The sequence below is a fragment of the Buceros rhinoceros genome, unplaced genomic scaffold, assembly GCF_000710305.1.
Source record: "Buceros rhinoceros silvestris isolate BGI_N320 unplaced genomic scaffold, ASM71030v1 scaffold14710, whole genome shotgun sequence".
Taxonomy (NCBI): domain Eukaryota; kingdom Metazoa; phylum Chordata; class Aves; order Bucerotiformes; family Bucerotidae; genus Buceros; species Buceros rhinoceros.
Window position 1 is genome coordinate 25046 of NW_010388025.1, and position 22240 is coordinate 47285.

General features: G+C 37.1%; 1 protein-coding gene across 1 annotated transcript in view; it reads left to right on the top strand.

Annotated features, from left to right (window-relative positions):
• Positions 1–2278: 2278 nt before the first annotated feature.
• Positions 2279–22240, top strand: part of SLC4A7 (solute carrier family 4, sodium bicarbonate cotransporter, member 7) — a 61806-nt gene continuing 41844 nt past the window's right edge. Inside the window, exons 1-2 of the mRNA XM_010144521.1 lie at positions 2279–2314; positions 10086–10167. Of these exons, the coding sequence (XP_010142823.1) occupies positions 2279–2314; positions 10086–10167 (118 nt within the window). The remainder of the gene's footprint in view (positions 2315–10085; positions 10168–22240) is intronic.

Below are 22240 nucleotides of genomic sequence, written 5' to 3' on the forward strand. Positions count from 1 at the left end.
ACGTCATATTCGGTATAAAGCCGAGGGATCACAAGGGTTAAGCTCTATTCTTCAGTGGCTGATATCTGAGGAGAGCTCTGTCAGTTCTTCTGCCTTTGATCCCAATCCGTGCATTCCTGAATCCAGTTCCAGCATCCAGCTTCTGAATATGGTTCCCATCTGCTGCTGAGCCCAGCCCAGGCCTTCCCCAGTGCCTGCCCACGGCATTAGTGGTGACGGTTGCATGGTTGCCATCAGTAGGGTCGGGTTTGGTATTGGTATTTTTTATATTTAATTTTTTTTTTTTCATGACAGTAAGAGCAGACACTTATCTGCAAAGCATTTTGGTGTGGGACTTAAAAGACAAAAACTTTCATCTGTTTGAAAAAAACCTTGTTTATATTTTGGAATGTTGGATTTTTAAGCTTGGCTCTGCAGGTGCATGTTCTTTATTCATTTAGGAAAAAATACTCAGAAGCTTTACTTTCTCTTTTTTTTTTTTTTTGTTTGAAGACTGAGTGACTATTAATTAGGAGTCGATTGACTGCAGACTAGAAAGAGATTTCAATATGAGGGTTTTTTTTTTTTTTTTTTAAGTTTCCAAAGCAAGTAAATTTTCTTTCCAAAACTTGAAAAATCGAGGTGTGATTCCTGGGCTACCCCTCATTCTATCTCAAAGGAATAGATAGCCCCTTTCCCCTTCACACACATTGCCACACCCACCAAACTAAACAAACCCACTTTTGTACTTCTAGGAATTTAAGTTCTTCTAGTTCATATCTGTGCTAAGGAAGACTGCATTAAAGTGGGGGAGAGACACCAGAACACAGTTCAGCCGATCTGTCTCAATGCTCATGTGAGTAGCTGAAGAAGCTGTTTGAATTTGTGCTCTGCATTAGGAAAAGAATAGGTTTGGTTTTGGATGCTCAGCTAAGAAGCAATCAGTAAGAGTCAGGGTATCCGATATTTTTGTTTAACTTTGTTCTTAGTATATGAATGACTTAGTTTACAGTTATTTACATACAGCAACAGAGAAGCCTTCAATAGCTTGGAGCTTGGAAGTGAAAAGGTTCACTCTTGTTAGAGTGAACATCTGTTTACAGTGTGGAAACAAACTACTTTTAAACTCTCTTGTCAGTGCTATCTGAGAATACGTCTGTTAGAGATCAAGACTGAGAAAGGCAGTGAGGGGAATGGAGTGTGGTCTTCTGATTTCTGAACTGCTAGGTGATAAATACCATCTTCACAGTTGCGCAGTGTGTTTCTTTGGTGGTATTTGCCCCAAGTTTACAAACGGTACATTATTTGTACTGTTTTGTCCAATTGTTTCTTGGTTGAAGTGGCATCATTCCAGCTTCCTTACTAGTGTTCTTGTCATATAAGAAGCAGGGATGAGAGAAGAAAAAAGAACAAGGCAGTGTCATGTTGTGAAGGTTAAGTTACGTTTAATGCCTTAAAGAGCAAATTTTCCTATGCATTACGTGATGGGACAAGGATAAGAATGAAATGAAGCTCTGAATTTGATCTGCTAGAGTGGAGGCTGAATTTTCTAGTGTTGGCTTTAGCAAGGAATAAGTATAGCTACTCATATACCACACCTGAAACAGAGATACATCTTATTCTGGAAGGAGACATGAAATTAATAGCACCTAACAGCAGGGCTTTTTTACCTTCAATGGGGGGGAGAAAAGGAAAAAAAAAAGCAAACCCAGAGAATTTTTTAGGAAGCCCTGGTTTATTTTGCTGAACAAGAATATATGACTTATGCAAAAAACAAAACAAAAAACCCAAACAAAACCACCCAAAAGCCTTTGAAATCAGTATTCAGTAAAGAAGTTGATAATAGAGCTACAAACACACTTAGCAGGTGTTTGACTTCTGGGTTGTTCTGTTCTGAGTATTGAGGTACCAATGTACTTTAATTTTGTAGTGCTAATGAAGTCTTGGATCAGAGTAAAAATAGAACCCTGGAGCTGTTCTTCCCTGCTGTTGATGCAGAAAATGTGAAGTCTCGGACTCTGTTTCAGTTCCTTTTTTGGTATTCTCTGAGCTGGAATTGAAGGCATGCTGTCTTGCCCATTTTGCTCTTGTGCGACCCTGCGGTAGCTATAATCAGCGGCCTGGGAGATGAGAGACTCGCAAGAGAGTGATTGGCTGCAGGGCCTGGGGAGCAATTTCCTGGAGTACATCTGTGTCGAGCAGAGCGAGCTAAAGCAGTCATGTACACGCAGTCTCTGATCTCTTGGGAGGTTTATTACAGGGTCTCGTACAAGGACACTCTCCACTTCTGCACATCAACATGGAAGAAGCTCGTCCAGGGAAGAGGAGGCAACCTGTACGTAAACAGCAGCTGTGTAACTTAACAGTGGTTCAAACGTGCTTTGATGCAGGTGATACTTAGCGATGGTGTCTCAGAGTGGTGCTACCTTAGACTCACTAGTTGCAGAAGACATTTTTGAAAGATGTGGTGATAGAAATAATACTTGAAATAGAGATTTCTGCATTAGAGAAGGTATTTTCTGTTTAGTTAGAATTGCTTAATCATAGTAATTGGCTTAATTCAGAAAAAACGTGCTTTTACAATCACAGGAGTTTACTGCCAGATTTTGAGAATGATTGACTGTTAGTGTGAGGTGGGGTTTTTTTTTTTTTGGTGGATATTTTCTGTTCATGATTTGTGGATGTGTCTTTTTCATTATTTTGAGTCAGCTTTTCAAAATTTGAATGTTACCAGATGTGACTGAGTAGTTCTGTGCAAGTACAGCGGGGAAGTTACAGATAAGAATCTTGAAAGAGCCTACCGATTGTTCCTTTTGACAGAAAAAAGTGAACTTAATACGGTGTGTAACTGAGGTAAAATATTCTTGGAGATAGTATTTTCTGCAGATACAAGTGGCATAGCTACAAAACTGTGGGGACTTCTACCATGAAGCCCTGAACTCTAGTATTACTGTTACAAGCTGTTGCATAGTGCTTGTAGGGGTCGTCCTCAGCGCTGCAATTTAACCTCGATGCAGCGTGTAACAGGGGTTACTACTACAGAGTTCCCTGGAAGCTAAAATCTGTGAGATGGAATTTTCCTAAGTCGTAAAGCTTCAGTTGTTTTGTATAAATTTTCTATTTCCTTGTGTGAGCATAAGAAGTAATGGTTTAGAGATGTTAAAGCACATCTGATTGCAGTGGTCTTGTTTGTAAGGGTCTCTGTAGTAGTGATTGATTTTTGATTTTGGTTGTGGAGCAACCTTCAGCTCTGGACACAACTCGTATCAGGCATGCATATGCTTAGAAGATCTGAGCTGGCTAGTTGTAAAGTTTCTAGTAATAATTTTAAAGATGGTTCTGCTTTTTCTAGCTATAATTTTAGAAACTGATTTGAGCTATGATTTTTTTTTTTGAATGAAATTTAGTGCTGTGAGGCAGTGATAATGCAGTTTTGTAAAATGTCTAGTATGATGTTAGCTATGCAACTTGATATCTTGTGTTGGATTGGTGACATTTGCTAACCTTATGCATGGTGGTAAATTTTCCGGCTTGAAGAACACTTGGGTTGAATTCAAATTGGCTTCTAATTTTAATCAAATACTCTCCTGCATTTTAGTCATGGCTTAATGTTAATCAAGCCATCCCTTTCTCTTGTGTGTATTTTAACCCTTTTATTTTTTTTTTTTGACAAATTGCTGCGGTGTGTTGTAGTTGAGAATGGCCAATCACTGCTTGTCAGTGTTTATCCTTCCTGTTCGTCTTTTTGTTCTGATGAACACAAGCACATTGTGCTTGCTGTCCAAAGGCTAGAGTCAGATTTGTCTGCGACATGGCTTGTCTTGGCAGGTTGTGGCATTCAGCGTGATAGTGGCCAGAGTAACATTTATGTGAACCACTGAAATAATATGATTTATAAGCGTTGGGTGTTTAACTGCGCAGGAAGCAAAACATTAACACATTTAGAACTGCTTTTTTCAAAAAATGTGGCGTGTGTATTGTGAATTTTTTTTTTTTTTGGTAGTTGTGTGATGTGTCTTTTTAGGGTGTGTTTTGAGATGGTGGGTTTTTTTTTTTTTTTAAGTAGCACATATACGTCTGTCTTTAATGTTCTCCATGTACAGTTCTGGAAAAGTGAAAATAAAGTGCAACTTCTGGAGAGTCTTAATGAAGTCTTTTGGTGTCTATTGGACATGCTTGTCCAAATGAGGTTTGTATAGCTCATGGTTTTTGTAAGTCTTCTAGAAGCGGATTGGTCAGACATATTTAGTAGGGGTAAGCTGAGCAGTTAATTAGAGGATTAGTAGGCTAGAAACACTTTCTTAAGTATTCCTAACCTCTTTTGTTACAGCTATGGTCTTAGTGAAATCCAGCGTCAAACCTTCCTTGAGGCTCTGAGTATTGCTTTGATTAGGAGGGAATCTTCCTTTATTTGTGAGGATAATTGTGTAAAATAGTAATTGTATAACCACAGATAAAATAAATAAGAAAAGGAGGGGGGTAGTGGTGACACTAAAACCCTTGAACTGTACTGGAGTCTTCCCTTTGGTGCTGAAACAATACGCACTGCTGTGAGTGTAGGGAGGAAACAAAAATCTGGAAAGCAGCTGTTCCTGCACAAATGAGATCATAGCAAATACAACCAAGAGGGAAACCCATCGGTATGGTATGCTTCCTATTTTAAACATGGCATGTGTTCTGTTTGTGAATTATTAATTTTACTCTCATCTGTATATATTTAGAGAGCAAGGCCAGCTAAAAATTGTATACTGACAAAATGAGACAGGGCCCATCTATATTTGGTACATTTTCCCTTGGCTGTTAGGTTGATGTGCTTGATTTAGAACTGGTAGTGTTTCATCACTTTGGCAACTTCTGAAATATTGCCATGCAGACCACTACTGTGCCCAAAGAACTTACTTCATATGCTTTTGTAGGACAGCTTGTGTAGCTCAGCTAAAGCCAGTTTAATAGGCTGAATAATACCTTCAATTACTAATATTCAGAAATAGTGATATGATTTTTTTTTTATGTCCTGGCTGTTCTTCAAGGAGGTGGCAACTGGAGATGCCTGCCCTCCTGCCTGCTATAGGCTCATCTTACCTCTGGTTTAAAAGCATACTCAATCTGACAGAAGTAAAACAATATATTTAGAACTTACCAGGTGCTGCTGCTAGTTAATCCTGCAGGTGAACAACGTCAGAAAGTCCTTCCTAAATTACTCACTCTAAACTACTTGGTAGCTTGGAGGTACTCTATGCTACTTGGTGTTCTGTATGGGTAGCAGTGGGAGAGCTATAGCATAGACCAAGAACTGATGATTGCCCGAGGTAAAATGATTGTCATTGAACTCTGCATACAGTAGTCACAGATGGCATTAAAAATTTTCTGTTTTGTTTTCTTACCACTTCCAGGATTGTTGTCACTGGTAGACATGTACAAAATTAGGAGATAACATTGGTCTTGTCTGAATTTTTTTTTTCTCTGAAGAATTAGTGCCTATTAGCTTGCAATTCTGCGAGATTGAATGGATATAGAAGAGACGGTATGTGTGTTCTGTAAATCAAAAATGTATTTTATTTCCTGACTACATGGAGCATTTTTTGTGCTTGGAAGTGCAGGCTTCTGAAACAGTCCACTTAGGAAATCATGCTGTGAAAATGAATCGTGAATTACCCTACTGGTTCTTAATTGTTCTGAAGAATATATTCCAGCGGTGGTATGACACAACAAATGAATTTGTGTATGTATCTATCTATAAAAAAAGGTCAGTTTTAAAATATTCTATGTATAAACATACAAAAATCTGGAAAACAGTTGCAAAATTAGCTTTTATAGTTCCTCTTTAGTTATTTAGTTTAGTAGATACATGGTCAAAATGAAGGTTTCAATTTCTTTTTCCAGCTAAACATTTATTTTTTAAGGAGAGCGATATTGGTGTTTTTTCTTTATTTAACTTTTTTTTGTTACTGGTTGTTACTGGAGCCTTGGTGCTTATCGTATCCATCTTCTGAATGCAGATCTAATGAAGTGAGTGATGATACAACAGAAATCCTGCTTTGACTATGCTTCAAAGGTCTAGGTCAAGCCATCATTTTGGATCCTGTTTGCACTGATTTTTAAGTTTACTGGGAAGCTACTGTAGCCCTCTGCTGTTGTATCCTCTGGAAAAGAGCGTGCTGGGTTGGATGGATGGTTTGATTAAGCTTAACTGCTCCTATGTACTGATGATAAAACAATGAAGAGCAAAATATGAAGAGCAAAATGCACTATTAAAAAGTTCTCCTATGCTGTTGATTTTAGGATGTAAATCTACAGTAGCATGCTATGTAGGTCTACCAGTTGGGTCTGTAAGCAGGGTGTGTTCATGCTTTGAGAGGAATGGTTTTGTTGGTTTCAATTCCAGCCTAAGAGCTAAATCTTGTCTGCTAGATCTTATGTCTCTACAAAGACGCACATGTATCCATGGGTTCTTGAGGGAAAGAACAGGGAAATATTTGACTTTTGTTCAAGCCAGAGAGGATGGGATAGAATTATAGCTGTAAAGCAATAGATAGTTTCAGTGTGATGGTGTAGGCAGTTGTATTAGAGAAATATCAAAATTACAATTTTTAAACTCTTGACAGAGACAAGTGTATAGGAGAAAAAATACATATGAAATACACATGTGCATGCACATTGTTTGGGGTGGGTTGGTTGGTTTGTTTGGTGAGGAGGGGGGAGTTTTTTTGTATTTGCATCTACTTGAATAAATGCTGCAGCGAAGGTCCTTTGTAGGATGAGAGTGGTAATGTAATTTTTTTTCTTTTTTTTTTTTTTTCCTGGGAGGGGAGTGGGTGGTGGTGATCTTTATGTTCTCTCCTGTGCCCTACGGATTCCCATGAACATTAGAGCGATCTCTTCTGGTGCTGCAAGTAGTTCAGCAATTCTGTTGGGAACACCTTTGTGCTGAGGGGATATAAAAGAGCATATGAACATTGACTAAGCTAAGCAATGATTTTAAATATTGAGCTCAAATTTTTCTCAACACAATTTAATTTTTTTTCTTTTTTTTTTTTTTTTCCTGGGAGGGGAGTGGTGGTGGTGATCTTTATGTTCTCTCCTGTGCCCTACGGATTCCCATGAACATTAGAGCGATCTCTTCTGGTGCTGCAAGTAGTTCAGCAATTCTGTTGGGAACACCTTTGTGCTGAGGGGATATAAAAGAGCATATGAACATTGACTAAGCTAAGCAATGATTTTAAATATTGAGCTCAAATTTTTCTCAACACAATTACTGTATTACTCTTAGCTTTCAAAGTTTTACAGTTAACTATCAGAAAAAGTATACTTAGTGTATTTGAATACAACGTACTAGAATTTTTGAGTGTGGGTGTTTCCCCTCCACACCCTGACATACTCCTGGTTTGATTCTGGTATTTATAAATAACCATCTCTTGAAAAAGCAAACCAAAGGTGAAGGCTGATTCTCTCCATGGGGCACCTTGGTTTCTGCTTGTGTGGTTATTTTCCCTTCTCAGTTTTTCCATCTCTTGACTGAAAAGAGAGGTTACATACATTCTAAGTTAGTTTTTATTTTTACTTTGGTTCATCTTCGTCAGCTGTTTTTTGGTATCTGTGGGATTATTGTACGTGAAGTCTCATGTGAAATGGATGGTAGTCTGCAGAGGAATGCTTGCTTTAAAATTAATTCATTCTTTGTGCCTAAAAAAGGGAAGTTGATGAGTTTTAAACAATCCAACCTCTCTTTGTTCATGTATGTAAAAACTTCATAAAGAGATAACTAGAATTGGAATGTGTTTTGATTCATCAACTGTTTTCTTTCACTTCTGTGCTTTAAAGTGAAATGATAGATCTTCTATAATTACTGGAAACCTAGCCTTACAGACTTTATTTTTAGTAAGGAAAAGGTTGTAGCTTGGAGTTGGTTTTATAGTGTATTTGAATATTTTTGGGTTTTTTTGCCTGACCTAAGGCAAAAGTGTGGTGGGATTTGCTATTTGCGTCACAGTTACCTTAAAATGATGCATTGTTTTTTCTAAACAAAGGCTGTAAATGGTATGCTTTCTTCATGTATGATATTTGTGGTTGCTAATGGTTTATTCTTGGAAGAGTCTTTGCATACGTTGAGTACTTTGCGATAGTGACAGAATGGTTTGCAAGGGCATGCATGCCTTTCTGTAATCTAATCTCAAAAGACATGTTACTTTCACATGATGTGGTTTTGAAGACCGATTCTGTATGTGTAAGGTTGGCAAAGTACCTCTGTTAGTAAAGCCAAGGGTGATGAATATTAAGAACGTGGTATAAGGCATATAGCAAGTACAGTTGCAAAATTTTGCTTTGAAATGGGAGATAAAAAGTTTACCTTGCATGTGTATTTTCTGCAACGTGTATGTAATTTTCTACCAGTATGCAGTAATTTAGGTGATCTGGAGAAAAATTCTTGTCTTCCTTTATTGCTCAAAAAACTTTAGGACACTTCCAAGTGTCCTAAAAGGATTGTTGGGAGTGGGGTCGGGGGGAGTTAGGTATAGGGTATTTCAGCACTCTATGGCTATAACCATGAAGCTAATGGTGGAAAAGGTTTTGCTAGCAGTTTTCCTAATACTAGCTGTTGGTTTTCTTTCTGCATGTTATAAGACACTTAAGATAATTTAGAGGATTTGTAATGGTTCATCTATTTCTGTCTCTATTTTGAGTTTTCTGGTTACATGAAGAATTTTTGTGTATATCTGTTTCTGTGAACTGGAGTGTACTATAGTCCTATAATTTTCTCTTTGTGCATTACTGAGAAATGGGAAAGTAGGTATGCTTGATTCCTTCTTGGTAGTGTTAGGGTCTTACCAATGCAGTTAAATGTTTTGCTCTACTTGTTTGGTGCCTCAAAAGGTTGTTAACTTGGGCTTTTTAATGCTGCTGCTTAAAGACCTATTCTTGTTCTTGGGTTTATGCATGTGAAAATCTTTTTCCTAAGCTGTTTTGTAAAAGCCATCTTCAGTAAAGATGAGAGACTCACTTTGCAACTGTGTTCCTTAATTTTGTTATGATGTGTGGGAGACAGGAATGTATGACTCCCCCTCCCTCCCATCTTATTTCCGTGACGCTTTCTAAATTTCTACCACTGCTTTATTAATAGGTCCTTGTGACATTTTCACGAATTTGCTTATCAGACACGACTTTGGTTTAATCACTTGAATTTTTTAATTTTAGCTATCTGGAGTGTGCAGGAGTTCTGATTTTTCTAACATGCATGCAGAACTCTTGCAATGAAGCAGTAGTGGCAAAGTTGTGTTGCTCTGTAATGCCTTTTTTGAAAACCCTGCTTTTAGGGACACAGCTCAGAATCGACCTTTATTTAATTTTCAGAGGTTTATTCTGCCACACGCCCCTCTTTTCTTTTTGTATCTTGCTTATGTAGTGCCAGCTGCTTTTTTTTATGTGGTCTAACGGCTTTTTTTTAAAAACCTTATCTGAAAAGTTTTCATATATGTACCATTTGTCATCTTCGTATTCTTTAATCTACTTTCCTCAATAGTTAAACAAAGATTTGGATTTTTTCGGTATGCATATGTGCACAATACACTATAATAAATAACTATTTTATTAGGACTAGGGAGTTGTGTCCAAACTTTTTTTTTGGTGGGGATTGCTACAGTATGTTTCAGCTTGTAGCTGTTACACAGCTGTGGTGTTTTTCATTCTTGTCACTTCCCCTAAGCAAATGGGTTCAAGATCTCTGAATGGTAACTTACAAAACTTCCAACAAATTTGCCAGTTATTTTATTGAAGTAGATTTATTGCTGTAGAATGTAAAGCTAAAAGAAAATTGCAGTCCTGAAGTGTGTGTCCTGATCCTTGATAGTACGAAATCAAGATAACTGCAAAAGGAAATTGCGTGGTATTTAGTATATCTGTTAATTTACTCTATTTTTCCTTCAGTACAGGGTAATGTTTTCTTGAATAATTGGATGAGTAGATTGAGAAAGAAAATTGTCAGTGGCAGTTTAAGAGATGAAAATGCATTGTTTTAGAAAATCTTGACAAATTTCAGAACTGCAGCATATATTTATGGATTTAGAAAAAATTAGTTCTATTTATTTTTTACTTCTGTCTTGTTTCTTTAGGGTCATGATGAAGAAGCTGTTGTGGATATGGGCAAAATCAGCTCTACTATCAATACAAACTTTGAGAAAGAAGAACTAGAGAGTAAGTTTGTCGTGGTTTTCTGTTTGCTTAACATGGTTTTTTTGCCTCAGGATAAAAGATCTATTTTTTTTTTCAAGTGCAACCAGTATCACTAAAAGGAACCAAAATTTTATGGCCATTATGAAATTCTAGGGATAAAACCACTGAACAACAGATGACCTGCACTGTGTTTTTGTCTCTGTGCATGCTAATAAATACTCATTCAAATCTGTCACAGAAAAAAAATATATTTTTAGGCTCTCTAAGGAAAGCTTGCTTCTGAGATTGTATAAGTTTGAAAAAATGACTGCTATTGGTAAGTAATTTTCCAGCATAAATGATGTCAGTTTCTGCAGAATCAAAACTCTGGTAACAGAGGCCTTGAGGGACATGTTTGTTTTGTTTTTTGAAAGTTAAGTATTCTCCTGAGTGTGGTCATGCACTTTAAATACTGAGGGTCTGCACGGATAACAGTTCTTCTAGTTCCATGGTAAACTGTACATACCTCAATTTGCAGTTAAAGCATTATGGAATCTTGTTAGTCTTCGTTATTTGACTTGGGATCCTGCATTTAGCAACAAAAATGGCACTGAGTTAGTTTCATATAGCAAAATGCAAAATTAGCTACTTCATTTAAGATACAATATCTTACTGACTTGAAAAGTGATTGGGATGAAGATTCATGGATGCTATTTAGTGAAGCCGGAGGGAGAAGCTAGGGAGAGCCAGTGATAAAATCTTACTTACTCTCTTTTCATAGAGAATGCTCTGAAGCTTAATTAACATTAGCATAATGCTTGAGAAGTATCCGTAGATGTACGAAATAGTATTTCCTGACAGTACTGACTCTTAGTGCTTCAGAACACCAGACAACCATTATGGCAGCACTTTCTGGTTGAGAAATACTGATTTAGGTTGCTGTCATGTTTTCTGACACTGTCACCTAACAGGAAGACAGTTCAAACTGATCAAAGTTATTTGCTGCTATTGTGGTCACACTCCTGTTCTGTTCCCTTCAGTCTGTTACTGCTTTCTGTGTTGTACTGACACTTTTGTTTGTCTGACCGTACCATAAGCCTTATTAAGTATGTTAAGCCAGCAGAAAAATCTAAGAGCCCTGACAAAGGAAAGTAATACAGAAGATCTCAGCAGTCGAGCACCCCAAACCAATTTGTCACACAGAGGAACGTGTGCCAGTGCTGAGCAGAGGAAGTTTAATATGAGGTGCGGTGGTGGAGGCTGCCACAATGCCAGTTTAGAATAGGGTTGAGCTGCAGTGAAACCACTGCTGTGTCTGTTTCTGCAATTAAAACTTCAGTGCAGATTTAAACTTTGTTTTCTTTTCTTGCCTTTTTTTTTTTTCCAGGAGATGGCCCAGAAAAAGCATGTATGTGTGTTTCACAGGGAGGCAGGGGTTACTTGGAAGCAGGCATTCAGCTGGAGTAGTATGCAACAGCTTGACCAGCTGTAATGTCTCAACCCCAGAAAGAACGACGTGGGAATGTGCAGCCAGATCACTTCCCCAGTCTCTTTTGTAGCACATTCGGAGCACTGCTTCAGCTAGTACAACACTGTAGTTACCCATGAGATACTGGGTGGGAAGGTGGGATTCAGGCTGCTTGAAGCAATTTAAGCATTTCTATTGCTGACTGTGGAAAGTATCCCCGTCTTACCCAAAGAATAAACTAAGGTGAAACCAAAATTTCTGTTTCATGAGCAACTGGGTCAATGTAACAGCTGTTGAAAGGAGGAGATGAGGAGATCTCAGGGTCTACGCTTTGCTTTTGGCTACCTCTCACTCTCTTTGGAGTGACCCAGTGTAAGTGTCTCAGTGTGAGAGAGGGCTGGCTATACAGAAGTTAAAGAAATAACTAATAAGAAGTAACTGTATTCCAGTAGAATTATCACATATATGAAGCTTCATACAGGTGCGCATTTTCGCATGTAAGTAGGAATTATTTTTGGTGATTGTATATGTTTTGTAGGGTCTTACGTATTTGTAAGAAAATTTTCTTAAGTGGTAGAGTGGGGAAAGGGAGGGATGGCATGTATTTTGCCTTTTACCACTGGAAACTGTTCCGAAGTTAAGAACAAGAGTTTTTTCCTATATGAAGGAGAAATATATGTAAGTAAAGTTGTTTATGACTCACAGTTATCTTCTCTGAGGTTCACCAAAAGAGATTCTTTTGTGTATTTTAGAGGGTAGATTTCTGTGAACTTACAACTCTGTTTGAGATCATTATTTATAAGCTATTACGATTAATGTATCTATGTGGGATTTTGGTGTTCTGTTTTTAGTTCTGGTATTAAAATCTTAGAAGGGAAGAAATGGAATTGTTGGCTACAAGCAGTAAAAAAACCACCAGACATGATTATTTTTCATTACTGACTTGTGAATGTTTCTTAAGAACACCTGTAGTAAGGCATTTGGTATTTTAAGTGTTTTAAGATCAGTCTTCCAACTTGTTTTTCTGGTGGCCTGAAAATGAGTTCTAGGAATTTTGAACCTTTCCAGAAGTGTGTGTTGATTCATTTTCAAGGAGAGGTAGCAAGCAGTTAGTTCAGTCAAGCTACTGAAGCACCAAACCTTTAAGATTTGTCATGGACAGGTGATATCCAACTGCTTTAAAGCCTGTGTAAACTAATATTGATGGGTTTGTTGCTGTAAATGGCATAATTTTGTTGCTTACACTAAAGCAAAAGTTTCTTGGTGTTGTCAGTATTGGATACTTATTTTCTGGAAATTTTGCAATGAAATATTGATGGAAAGGGGGCTGGATGCTAAAGGGGAAAATAGGTATTGGAGTTAGGGCTTCCCAAGCTCTGCGTTTTACTTATAGTGGCTGAGAAAGTGTGGTACGTATCTGGAGTGACAGTGTTTAGGTTAGAAAGGCTAGGCACAGGCTGTTTTGTAGCGCTCTTCCTGTAAAAGAGAGATGGTGGAACTGGTAAACTGCAATTGTGGGCAGACTGTGTGTGTACTAAATAAAGGTACTGCTCTTTACTGAAGCCGTAAGGCCTGCCTTTGCAATGACAAATGTCAGTTTACAAAAGAGCTAGAAAGGAGAATAACATCTTAAAATAGCATTTTGAAGAGCACCTAATGTTCTTAACTTGATGCCAGACTCTGAGCTGCGGTAAATGAGAATAATAACAAAGTAAGTAAGGCAAGAGTAGTAATGGCAGAGGTATTTCATGCCATCTTGTAAAAGGTATTTTCTGTTTAAAAACTGTGTTTAAGGAAAGCTTACTTAAACCTGGATTAACACACTTGGCTTGATACTACCAGGACCTATCTTTTAAAATGTGTAATTAATTTTTCTACCTTGATTTGGGAACTCTCACTAGGTAGAATGTATCACTTTTCTCTTAAATCCTGTTATTCTTCACAGACCAGTTGCAGGCATAGAAAAGATAAGGAATTTACGCATAACAGAAGTCTTGTTCCAGAAGCAATCTGAAGTCAAGAGTGTGTGTTTCAGGAGACTAGTTTTCTGTGGCATAAATCCAAGAAGCAGCTTTCAAGAGTTAGGATTATTTAATAGTTGTGCTATTCTCAACAGTTTCCTGTGGCAGGTGTAAGTAGTGTTTGCATTTCCAGTGACCCCATTATCTCTGATACCTTGATGGTTCCTTTAAGAAAACAGCTGTACTTTTCGGTTAATCTTAATTGATAAAGACAGTTAACTAAATCCTGCATTTTTTCCCCTCTAGAAGTGAATATTTTGTATCTAAGTGGAAAACATGCTCTGCAAGAAGTTGTTTCAGTATTGTGAAAGGGCTTTGGGGAACTTTGCAGCTTGTAGTAAAATGTACTGCTACATTTGGTTTTTTACAGGTGGCAGATTTATATTTCATTCTGCCTTTTAGATGCATCTAAATTGTAACTGCTCAAAAACCCATGAACCGTTTCTGTAAAGTTTTTTAAGAGAAAGAAAACAAATTGTATAGAAGCGGGTTAACACAAGTAATAAAACAGGACGTTGTAGCTGCTGGCACTTTAAGATTGTGCTTAGTATTTACTTTTTTATGTTCTATAATTAGGCTGCACTAATTTAGACAGTACAGAATTAATTTAGGCAGTACAGAACAGGTTTCTTACGGTTCTCAGAACTATGGAACGAATGCTTAAACCCTTAATGGTCTGGAAAAGAACCAAGTTTAATAGAAAACAGAATTTTGAAATGCTATGTCTTATAGAGTTTTATCTTTTTATGTGGTCAGAGTAGAAAAATGTGATGTGTAACTGCTTCTGAAAACAAAAATAACTTAGGATGGTCGTTAATGATGCTGGCAGTCTACCTTTAATCCATCATCTCTAGTGATATCCCTGAATTGGAAAGATCTTACCTGTTTCTTAGTTTGATTTGAACTGAGAGTAAGCAAAACCATGTTTATTCAGATACAGTACAGCTAGTCAGGTATATGGGACAAGCTCTGAGTCATAGGCAACACAAAATGTTCAGTTGCATCAGTTGTGCTAGAAGCTGGTCCAGGATAAATGGTGGTGTACCACATTGTTCTGAAATAAGTGAAGTTTATGAAGTGCTCAGCACTTCTTCTCTATAAGTCACAAAACTGGAGGATGTTTTCCTAATAATACAATCTTTAATGCCAACTTGATTAGGTGAATTTTGGAAGTAGGCTGCATTGTTACACCTTCGTCACGTGTGTTTGAAAATTTAATTATATCTTTTGTTACGGGAATCCTGCATAATACAGTCCACAGGCATGACTTTTTGTCCTGTTCATTTATGCAACATTCAGACTTCTGTGTGGGGAGAATAATACTCAGCTTTATTTTATTTTGTTATTTGTGGTGCTTATCACAAAGGTAAATCCTTAACAAGTGCTAGCAAAACTATTTTCAGACTGCCTTTTGAGAGGGAAAGTTGTCAGCCTGACTGTGTATACATAAAACTCAATAGGGCACCCAAAGAGACTAGACAGAATTTTCAGTGTTGATGTATCGCTGATTTTGGAGTCGGGGTTATTTCTAATTTCTAGAACGTTCTTTTGGAATTTGCTTCCCATTCTGAAAAACACAGTACTTATGTAAATAAAAATTTCAGAATTTATATTACTTTTATGTTAGATTACTTGCAATACTGGAAAGACATACTGTAAGCTCCTGGCTAGAGAAGCTTACTGGAAGTTACTTGAGACAAGAGACTATCTTTTCCTTTTTATCTTAGCAGGCTTCTTGATAGGACCCTTAAGGGACCCTTCTGCATACCCCATTGATGAATGGCTGTTGACAAGATGTGTTATCTTGCTAAAGAAGACGTTATCCAACTTTACAGTCTTTCTGACTAAGTAGTACTATTAATACTGAAATTAAGTGAACATTTTTGCATAGATCGTAAGTAATTCATTAGAATAACAATAGTATTACTATTTAGATTTTGTTTAAAAGGTCTTGTGTGTATGATGTATGAATCTGTATGGAATTATATTCTGCTTTCAAGTAAGGGAAACATCCTCAGAGAAGACAGCTCTTGTAATGACTTCAGTCTATGTGATACTGCTGTCTAGGCGTTTTACGGGAAGTGTAGGCTTAAGTAATTTCAGTGATGTCTGCAAGGGAACTGTCAAACATGTATGGAATCATAAAATTTGCTACATGAGAGGGGAAGCAGAGCTAACTGAGTTTTAAGTAGAAGATCTTTATATAAATAGTGAACCTTAAGTGAAAATAATCTTTGAAGGAGATGATGCCGCAGAGAGTAAGTTTTTCAGTATGCCTCTTCTGTAGAGGTAGAAGGCAGCACTGAATATGCATGCCCTTGAATTGTTACGATTTCTAACAAGTAAGGCTGGATTATCAATATTCACCCCCCAAAACAGACAAAACTGTCCAATCACATTGTCTATCCTAGTTATGGTTTTTCAAAGTGACTCAGCTTTTAAACTCGAACAAATTCATGAGAAAATTTGCAGCAGACGGTGACTTTGCTTATACTTAAATCTTTAGACTTTGTTTAAATTTCATTTTGGGAAATGTCCTTGCTAATTTTAGCATTTCTTCATAAAACAGAGGTGTTTTTAAAATTGATGCAATTCAAAACAAACTCCCTTTACATAAAGATGTAAAATAAATATTTAAGGTAGACTAAAACAGATGGAAGCAATGCTTTTTATAAGTTTGTGACATAAACTGTTGTAGCTTTTTTTCCAAACTTTTTTTCTGAACGAATGGTATGTAATGTTTCTGACTGGGTCAGAAATTTTATAAAAAGGTAACTAACTGTGTTTTTATAATCTGAAACATAATGTAAAACTATTATTCAAGCAGTATGGCTGTAAAACTGAGGTTTTACCAAACAGCATCAATTGACACTTGAAACTTCCAGTGTACTTGATGGCTCCGGATTGCTCAAACGTAAAATTTTTCAGATGAAGCAGGAGAAATAGGAGACTGTACTTCTTGATGACTTTTCATATCATTTATCTTAACTATTTTAAACCCCTTTAAAATCAGTTGTTCCAAAAATTGGCTAAACTTGTGACTTTATGGTTGCTAGAATGCTCTCTGAATTGATGGATTCTCCATTTGCAATTCACTGAAAGCTAATGTTTAACATTAATATTTTTTTTAAATACCTGAACATTTCTTATTTTATAGGGGAATTATCAAAGATTGAGTTTTTCTCAAAGGGTAACCCTTACATAGGCAAAATTCCCTCTGTAATTTTTTTGTATTGTAAAGTATCAGGAAGTAGGTGCATTTGGGGTCAGGCTGATCCATTTAAAGATGTGTGCAGCAGTTGTGCAAGAGAGAGGGGTGTGATCACATTTGTAATGAGAGTATATTCACGACCCATTGATGAAGTGGGAAGATGTTTTTCGCAGATTCTTTTGAAATACTTTACAAGCACAGTGTTATGAATGTGGAAACCTCGTGTCCTTCCAGGGTATGGCAGCTGTGAAGGGCTGAGAATGTTGTTTCTTTATTAGTGAACAAAGGGCTAATCTTCAATCTTAATGGGGCTTCTGCTTGAGTTGCATATTTCTAGTGGTTTTGTTTTTTTTTCTTTTCCCCTACAACAGAAACAACACTTTGAAATTATCTTGAGTATGTATCCTTTTTTCTGAGCTCTGCTGCAGAGCCAGGCTGGACCACGAACCTTCAGCTCAGATAGTGTGGGGCCCCGCTATGGTCTGACTTGGATGTAGGATGCAAGGGCAGCTAGTCTCGCCCCACCCCAGCCCATGGGTACCAAGTGCCTCCTTCCCCAGACCAGGGAGACTGGTGCTGGCAGTGGGCCACAAAGACCTAGGGTGGATGTACTGTGCCAGAATCCCCATGCAGCTCGTCAGCTGGCACTAAGCTTTTGCTGTTACTGGTACTATCAGTGTGTCTAATGTGATTACGGATAATGCCTTCTATTTGACACAATCAACAATACTGAAGAAGTGTTCAATGCATTCTTCTGACTGGTACTACCAACTCATACTTGGTTTTAAGTCAGAAAAAACCCACTCCTGTGTGAAATGAGAAATTTGGTAGTTGCTGCTTCTTCCAGTTGTGAATGTGGTGCTGTCTTTCGTTGTGGAGTGAGAAAACGCTCTTGCTGAGCTTCTTTTACTGTATGACACATATACTAGATTTTTGTATTACGTCTCAATTTTATCTAGTCAAGTATTTTATTATAAAGAGCAAATTCTCAAATATGCTTAATTACTAGAAGCAACAGGAAATTTTAGAATACAGCCTGAAATACAGGTTTAATGGATTCTGAAATATGCTGAAAACTTTGAGAACTTCAGGGTCCGGCTATAGCACGTAACTGTCCCATGAAAGAATTTTCTTTACTCCTTTATACATACTTGGTTAGAAAATTTTGTTTCAAATGTTTTATTCTGAAAGGAAGAGGTAATTTTTTTCAAGAAATTCTTATAGCAAAGCACAGAAAAAGAATCCTTAGTAATAGTAGGGCTTTTTAATAGTTAATTCATGTGTGGAAGAGCAAGCTTGTATTAAAATGTTTTATATTTATTTTCACTACATTAATTCCTTAGAAAATAATTTTACTGTTTCCTGGGAACATTTCATGTGAGAGAAGTTCATATAATAAGCTAAAATACTACAGTTTATTTTGAGATAATCTGTGTCTCACGCTAGGAACTTCACTATCAATACTAAGTTGTACACTTAATTGCATACTTCAGAAATGTGACATTACCTGTAATTAGAAAATTACAGAACTGGCATAGTAGCAGTTTTTTCAGTGAATTACTGACTTGAGTGCGTTTTCAGAATTTTTGTTATAAATAAATAAAACAAAAGGGTTGGTGTGTTTAAACAATGTGTTCTTGTTCCTTAAATTTCACCAGAGCTGAGAATATTTGGGGAAGGCCTTTGGGTTGTGAAGTTTTTTGGGGCATGAAAAGACTTTCCTGTTCTCATTCTTTACTACTTCCATCTTCCCATTTGTGAGCTTCTGCCTTCAGGTCAGGCTTGTGACAGAAGAGGTAGAAGAGCTCATTTTTGTTTATAGAAGTACTTTCTGTGATGTAAGGGGAAGTAATGCCAAGGCATGAGATGATGATAGATTTCAAGTGCTTCCCTCTAGGTAATGTGTTTGGGTATGTGAGTTAGATGACATCGAACAGCTGCTGTTTGTCCTCTTTTATGGTCTCAAGGAACAGATTAGGATTTCTCCTGCAGAACTTCCAGTTCTATGCTGGCAGGCTCCATGCTGGGACAAGACAGATTATGACATTATTTGATTAAATAAGGCTTCCCTGTAAAATAAATTATCTGTCTTCAGGTTATTATGGAAAGATTTTTGGAATTTTATTTGTTTTCAGGAGACTGTTGGGAGCTTATGGAGAAGATGGAGTCGAACTGGTTTTGGAGGTGTGTAGTGAAAGGGTGAGGGAGAGCACACACACGATGCATTATTGGAAGTGCTGATGGGGTATTGGGAAATATTTTTCATGCAATGTATCGTTACATGTTAGAATAGATTGCCCAGAGAGTCTGTCTGGTTGTCATCCTGACCAACCTGATTGAAAAGATTGCTTCAGCTTTGAAGTTGGCTGTACTTTGAGAAAGATTGGACCAGTTAATCTACCTCCAGATGTCTCTTACAACCGTAATTAATATGTGAGCTCTGCAGTTCAAATCTCTTAACTACTAGGATTTGAGAATTCACATAGATACTAACTTGATTTTCTTTGCTTTCCCTTGTTAACATGGAGAACAATGTCTTCCTTTGTATGAAGCTTTAAAGGCATCTAGCTAACAAAATGATGGTTAGAAAAAAAGTTCTCTGTGGAATTGTACGTAAAGGGTTCCCACATCAGAGCATTTCTGAATACATGGTTTTGATCCCTCCCAGACTTTAGAAGTCTTTTGTTACCATTTTCTTAGGGGCTTTGGGGAGAAATCAGGGAACAGCGTAAACAGAGCATTTTCTGTTGTGTCTTGGATTTGATATAAACTGACTTTTGGAGTAAGACTAGCCATGTGATGGAGACACGTAGCAAGCTTCTAACATTTAAATTTGTTTCATACTGATAAGGGCCTTAAGTATTCTTGGTGGATTTGGACAGCTAAGCATGGATAAAGTCATGTCAGATTAAAATAAACAATTATCACTTGGGCTTTGTATTACTAAATTTAGTATCAGTTAGTCTACTAATTCTATTGAATATTGGTTTAAAGTAATTCTGTAATAAGCTTTGCTTGAGAGTGGTACTGTGGTTCAGATGTTTCTGTGCATAAAGCTTTGAAGGTCACGTAATTGTACCTTTCAAGCTTTTAAAAACAATATTCAATAAAAGGTTGTGTTCCTTTTAGGAATAACACTGATGGTAGTAATATGAATTCCCACCTTTTTAGAGCTAACTTCTTCTCCATTGCTATTATATTACTTGCCTTGCTGGCTTTTTTTTTTGGCCATGGTACTCTTAAGGATAAAAATTCCTGTTTTTGTTTTGTTTTTCCTTATGAATTGTGTTTGTAGACAAAGATTTACTTACAAACATTAACTACTGCTATGTGAGTAATGCAATTTGAGAGCACGGACCTACTCAATGCAGCTGTCTGTATTTTTAAAGGACTTCTCAGTGCTTTGCTTTCTGGAGTTAGAATTAAGGTTAGTCTTCTACACCTTTTATTATGCAATTTTGTTCTGCCTTCTGCAGTTGAATATACCTACAACATGTTTTTGGATAATCTTGGTAGTATATTCAACAGCAGTAGTTTTGGATTTCCAGGTGGTAATGGAGATGTCTGTGTTCATGAGTATCCATGATACCAAAAAAAGTCCCTTTCTTAAGGAGCTGTCTGCTGTGCTCGTAAGCTGCTGTTCGCAATAGCCAAGTTTAGCTTGGTATCACTGCAATAGACTAACCCTTCTGTGCTTGCTTCGACAGAGAAAAATTCAGAGGCTCCTTTTCAGCATCAGGTATTTTCCTAAAGTTATTCTGATAGAATCACAGTGGATTGTGATGCATTTCGATCAATAATCTCTAAAAATCATCTTGCTCATCAGCATTAGTCCCAAAATACAGTTGCAAGTGTATCAGTCTGATCCCTTTGCATGTGCGGAAGTGATTCGGGGAAGGTATTCTTGGTTTACATTTGCCTGCAAGTCAGTGTCTACATGAGGAAATAGCTATTCAACAATAGTTGCTCCTGGTCAGTGTGGGCTGAAGGGCAAGATAACCCATTGCTAGCCTGTTACTGTGTCTATTAGGGTAGTGAGAAGGCCCTTTCTTGAACGCTTCCTTCTGGAGTACACAGTAATACAGGATGTTGTAGGTTGTGGGCTTATGTCAGCCTGGTTTTCCCTAGCTTTTACCTATCCCTTTGCAATATACCTGCTTTCTTCCAGACTTCTCTACTGAAAAAAATTTTCAGTCAGATGGCAGTTTTGTAGAAGGTGATAGACTTTTCATTTTCTTGTGTTTCACCTCTCTTCCATGCAGCAGCATGGTCTTTGACTATGAAGTGATCACACTATTACAAATGCTAATTTTTGCAATAGCAGGGTGAATTGTCTAAGTTGGAAGCTCTTGAAAAAATTGTATGGTATTTTTGTTTGTTTTTTAGTACAGAAAACAAAGTGGGATTTTTGTATGAATTTTTGGGAACAGCAAGAAGCCAAAATGTGTAAGTCCTTCTAATTTTTCAGGAAGTAAATTCTGGAACAATCTTAGGTTCATGAAATTTTCTGGGAGTAATCACCTGCAGAGTGATTTTTGTGCAATGATCTGAAGGTATGTTTCATTAAGAATATTAAAACAAGCTGATAATATAAAATAATATTCTATTACTAGAAATACGTTTTGAGTTTCTCTTAGTTCCTCCAAGAATTCAAACTCTTTGTCAATGAATAAAACTGTTTAACTATATGTTTAACTACAGTTCAATACTTGCTAATTGAATATATAAAATAAAACGAAATTCCTTAATGGATGTTAACAGTATTTGCAATGTGTGGTAGGTCACCCGGTTTCACTAGGCAGCTTTGAGTGGAGTGTGGTGAGTGATGCAGGAACTTTTGAACCTTGTACTTCTGCTTTCTCCGTACGTAAGATTATTGTATCACGATGGTATCAGTACCAGTGTTAATGATGCCACTTAGTCATGTTATATGTCAAATGTGGTGATTTATGTTTAGGTGTCACATTTGTACTATCTTCTCTGGGAATTGCGTTGTGCGTAGTTGTTGTGGAGGGTGGAGGCCAGGCTGCCCAGCAGGAGCAAGGTCTTCTTGTTAGAAGAAGATTGCAAAAGAAAAGTCTCTCTCTCTCTGTAATAAATAGGACTGATGAATGCTTCAACAAATTAATCTGTTTTCCACTCTTACGTGGGAATAAGTATCTTTTAGTATGCTTAATTTTAGATTTGGTCATAGTGCCAGTCATGCGACTCTAATTAAAACTAGTGTTGTAAGTCTGTCAAGAATCAGGTCTTGTAATTTGAAAAGGAATCTTGACCATATTAATTAAACATTGAACTTGCTCATGCCTCATCACTGAGTTTTGCTTAGTCTTTTTACTCATGTAGCACTGTAAAAAAAAAAAACAACAAAAAAACCCCCAAAAAACAAAAAAACCCCAAAAAACCAAACAAACC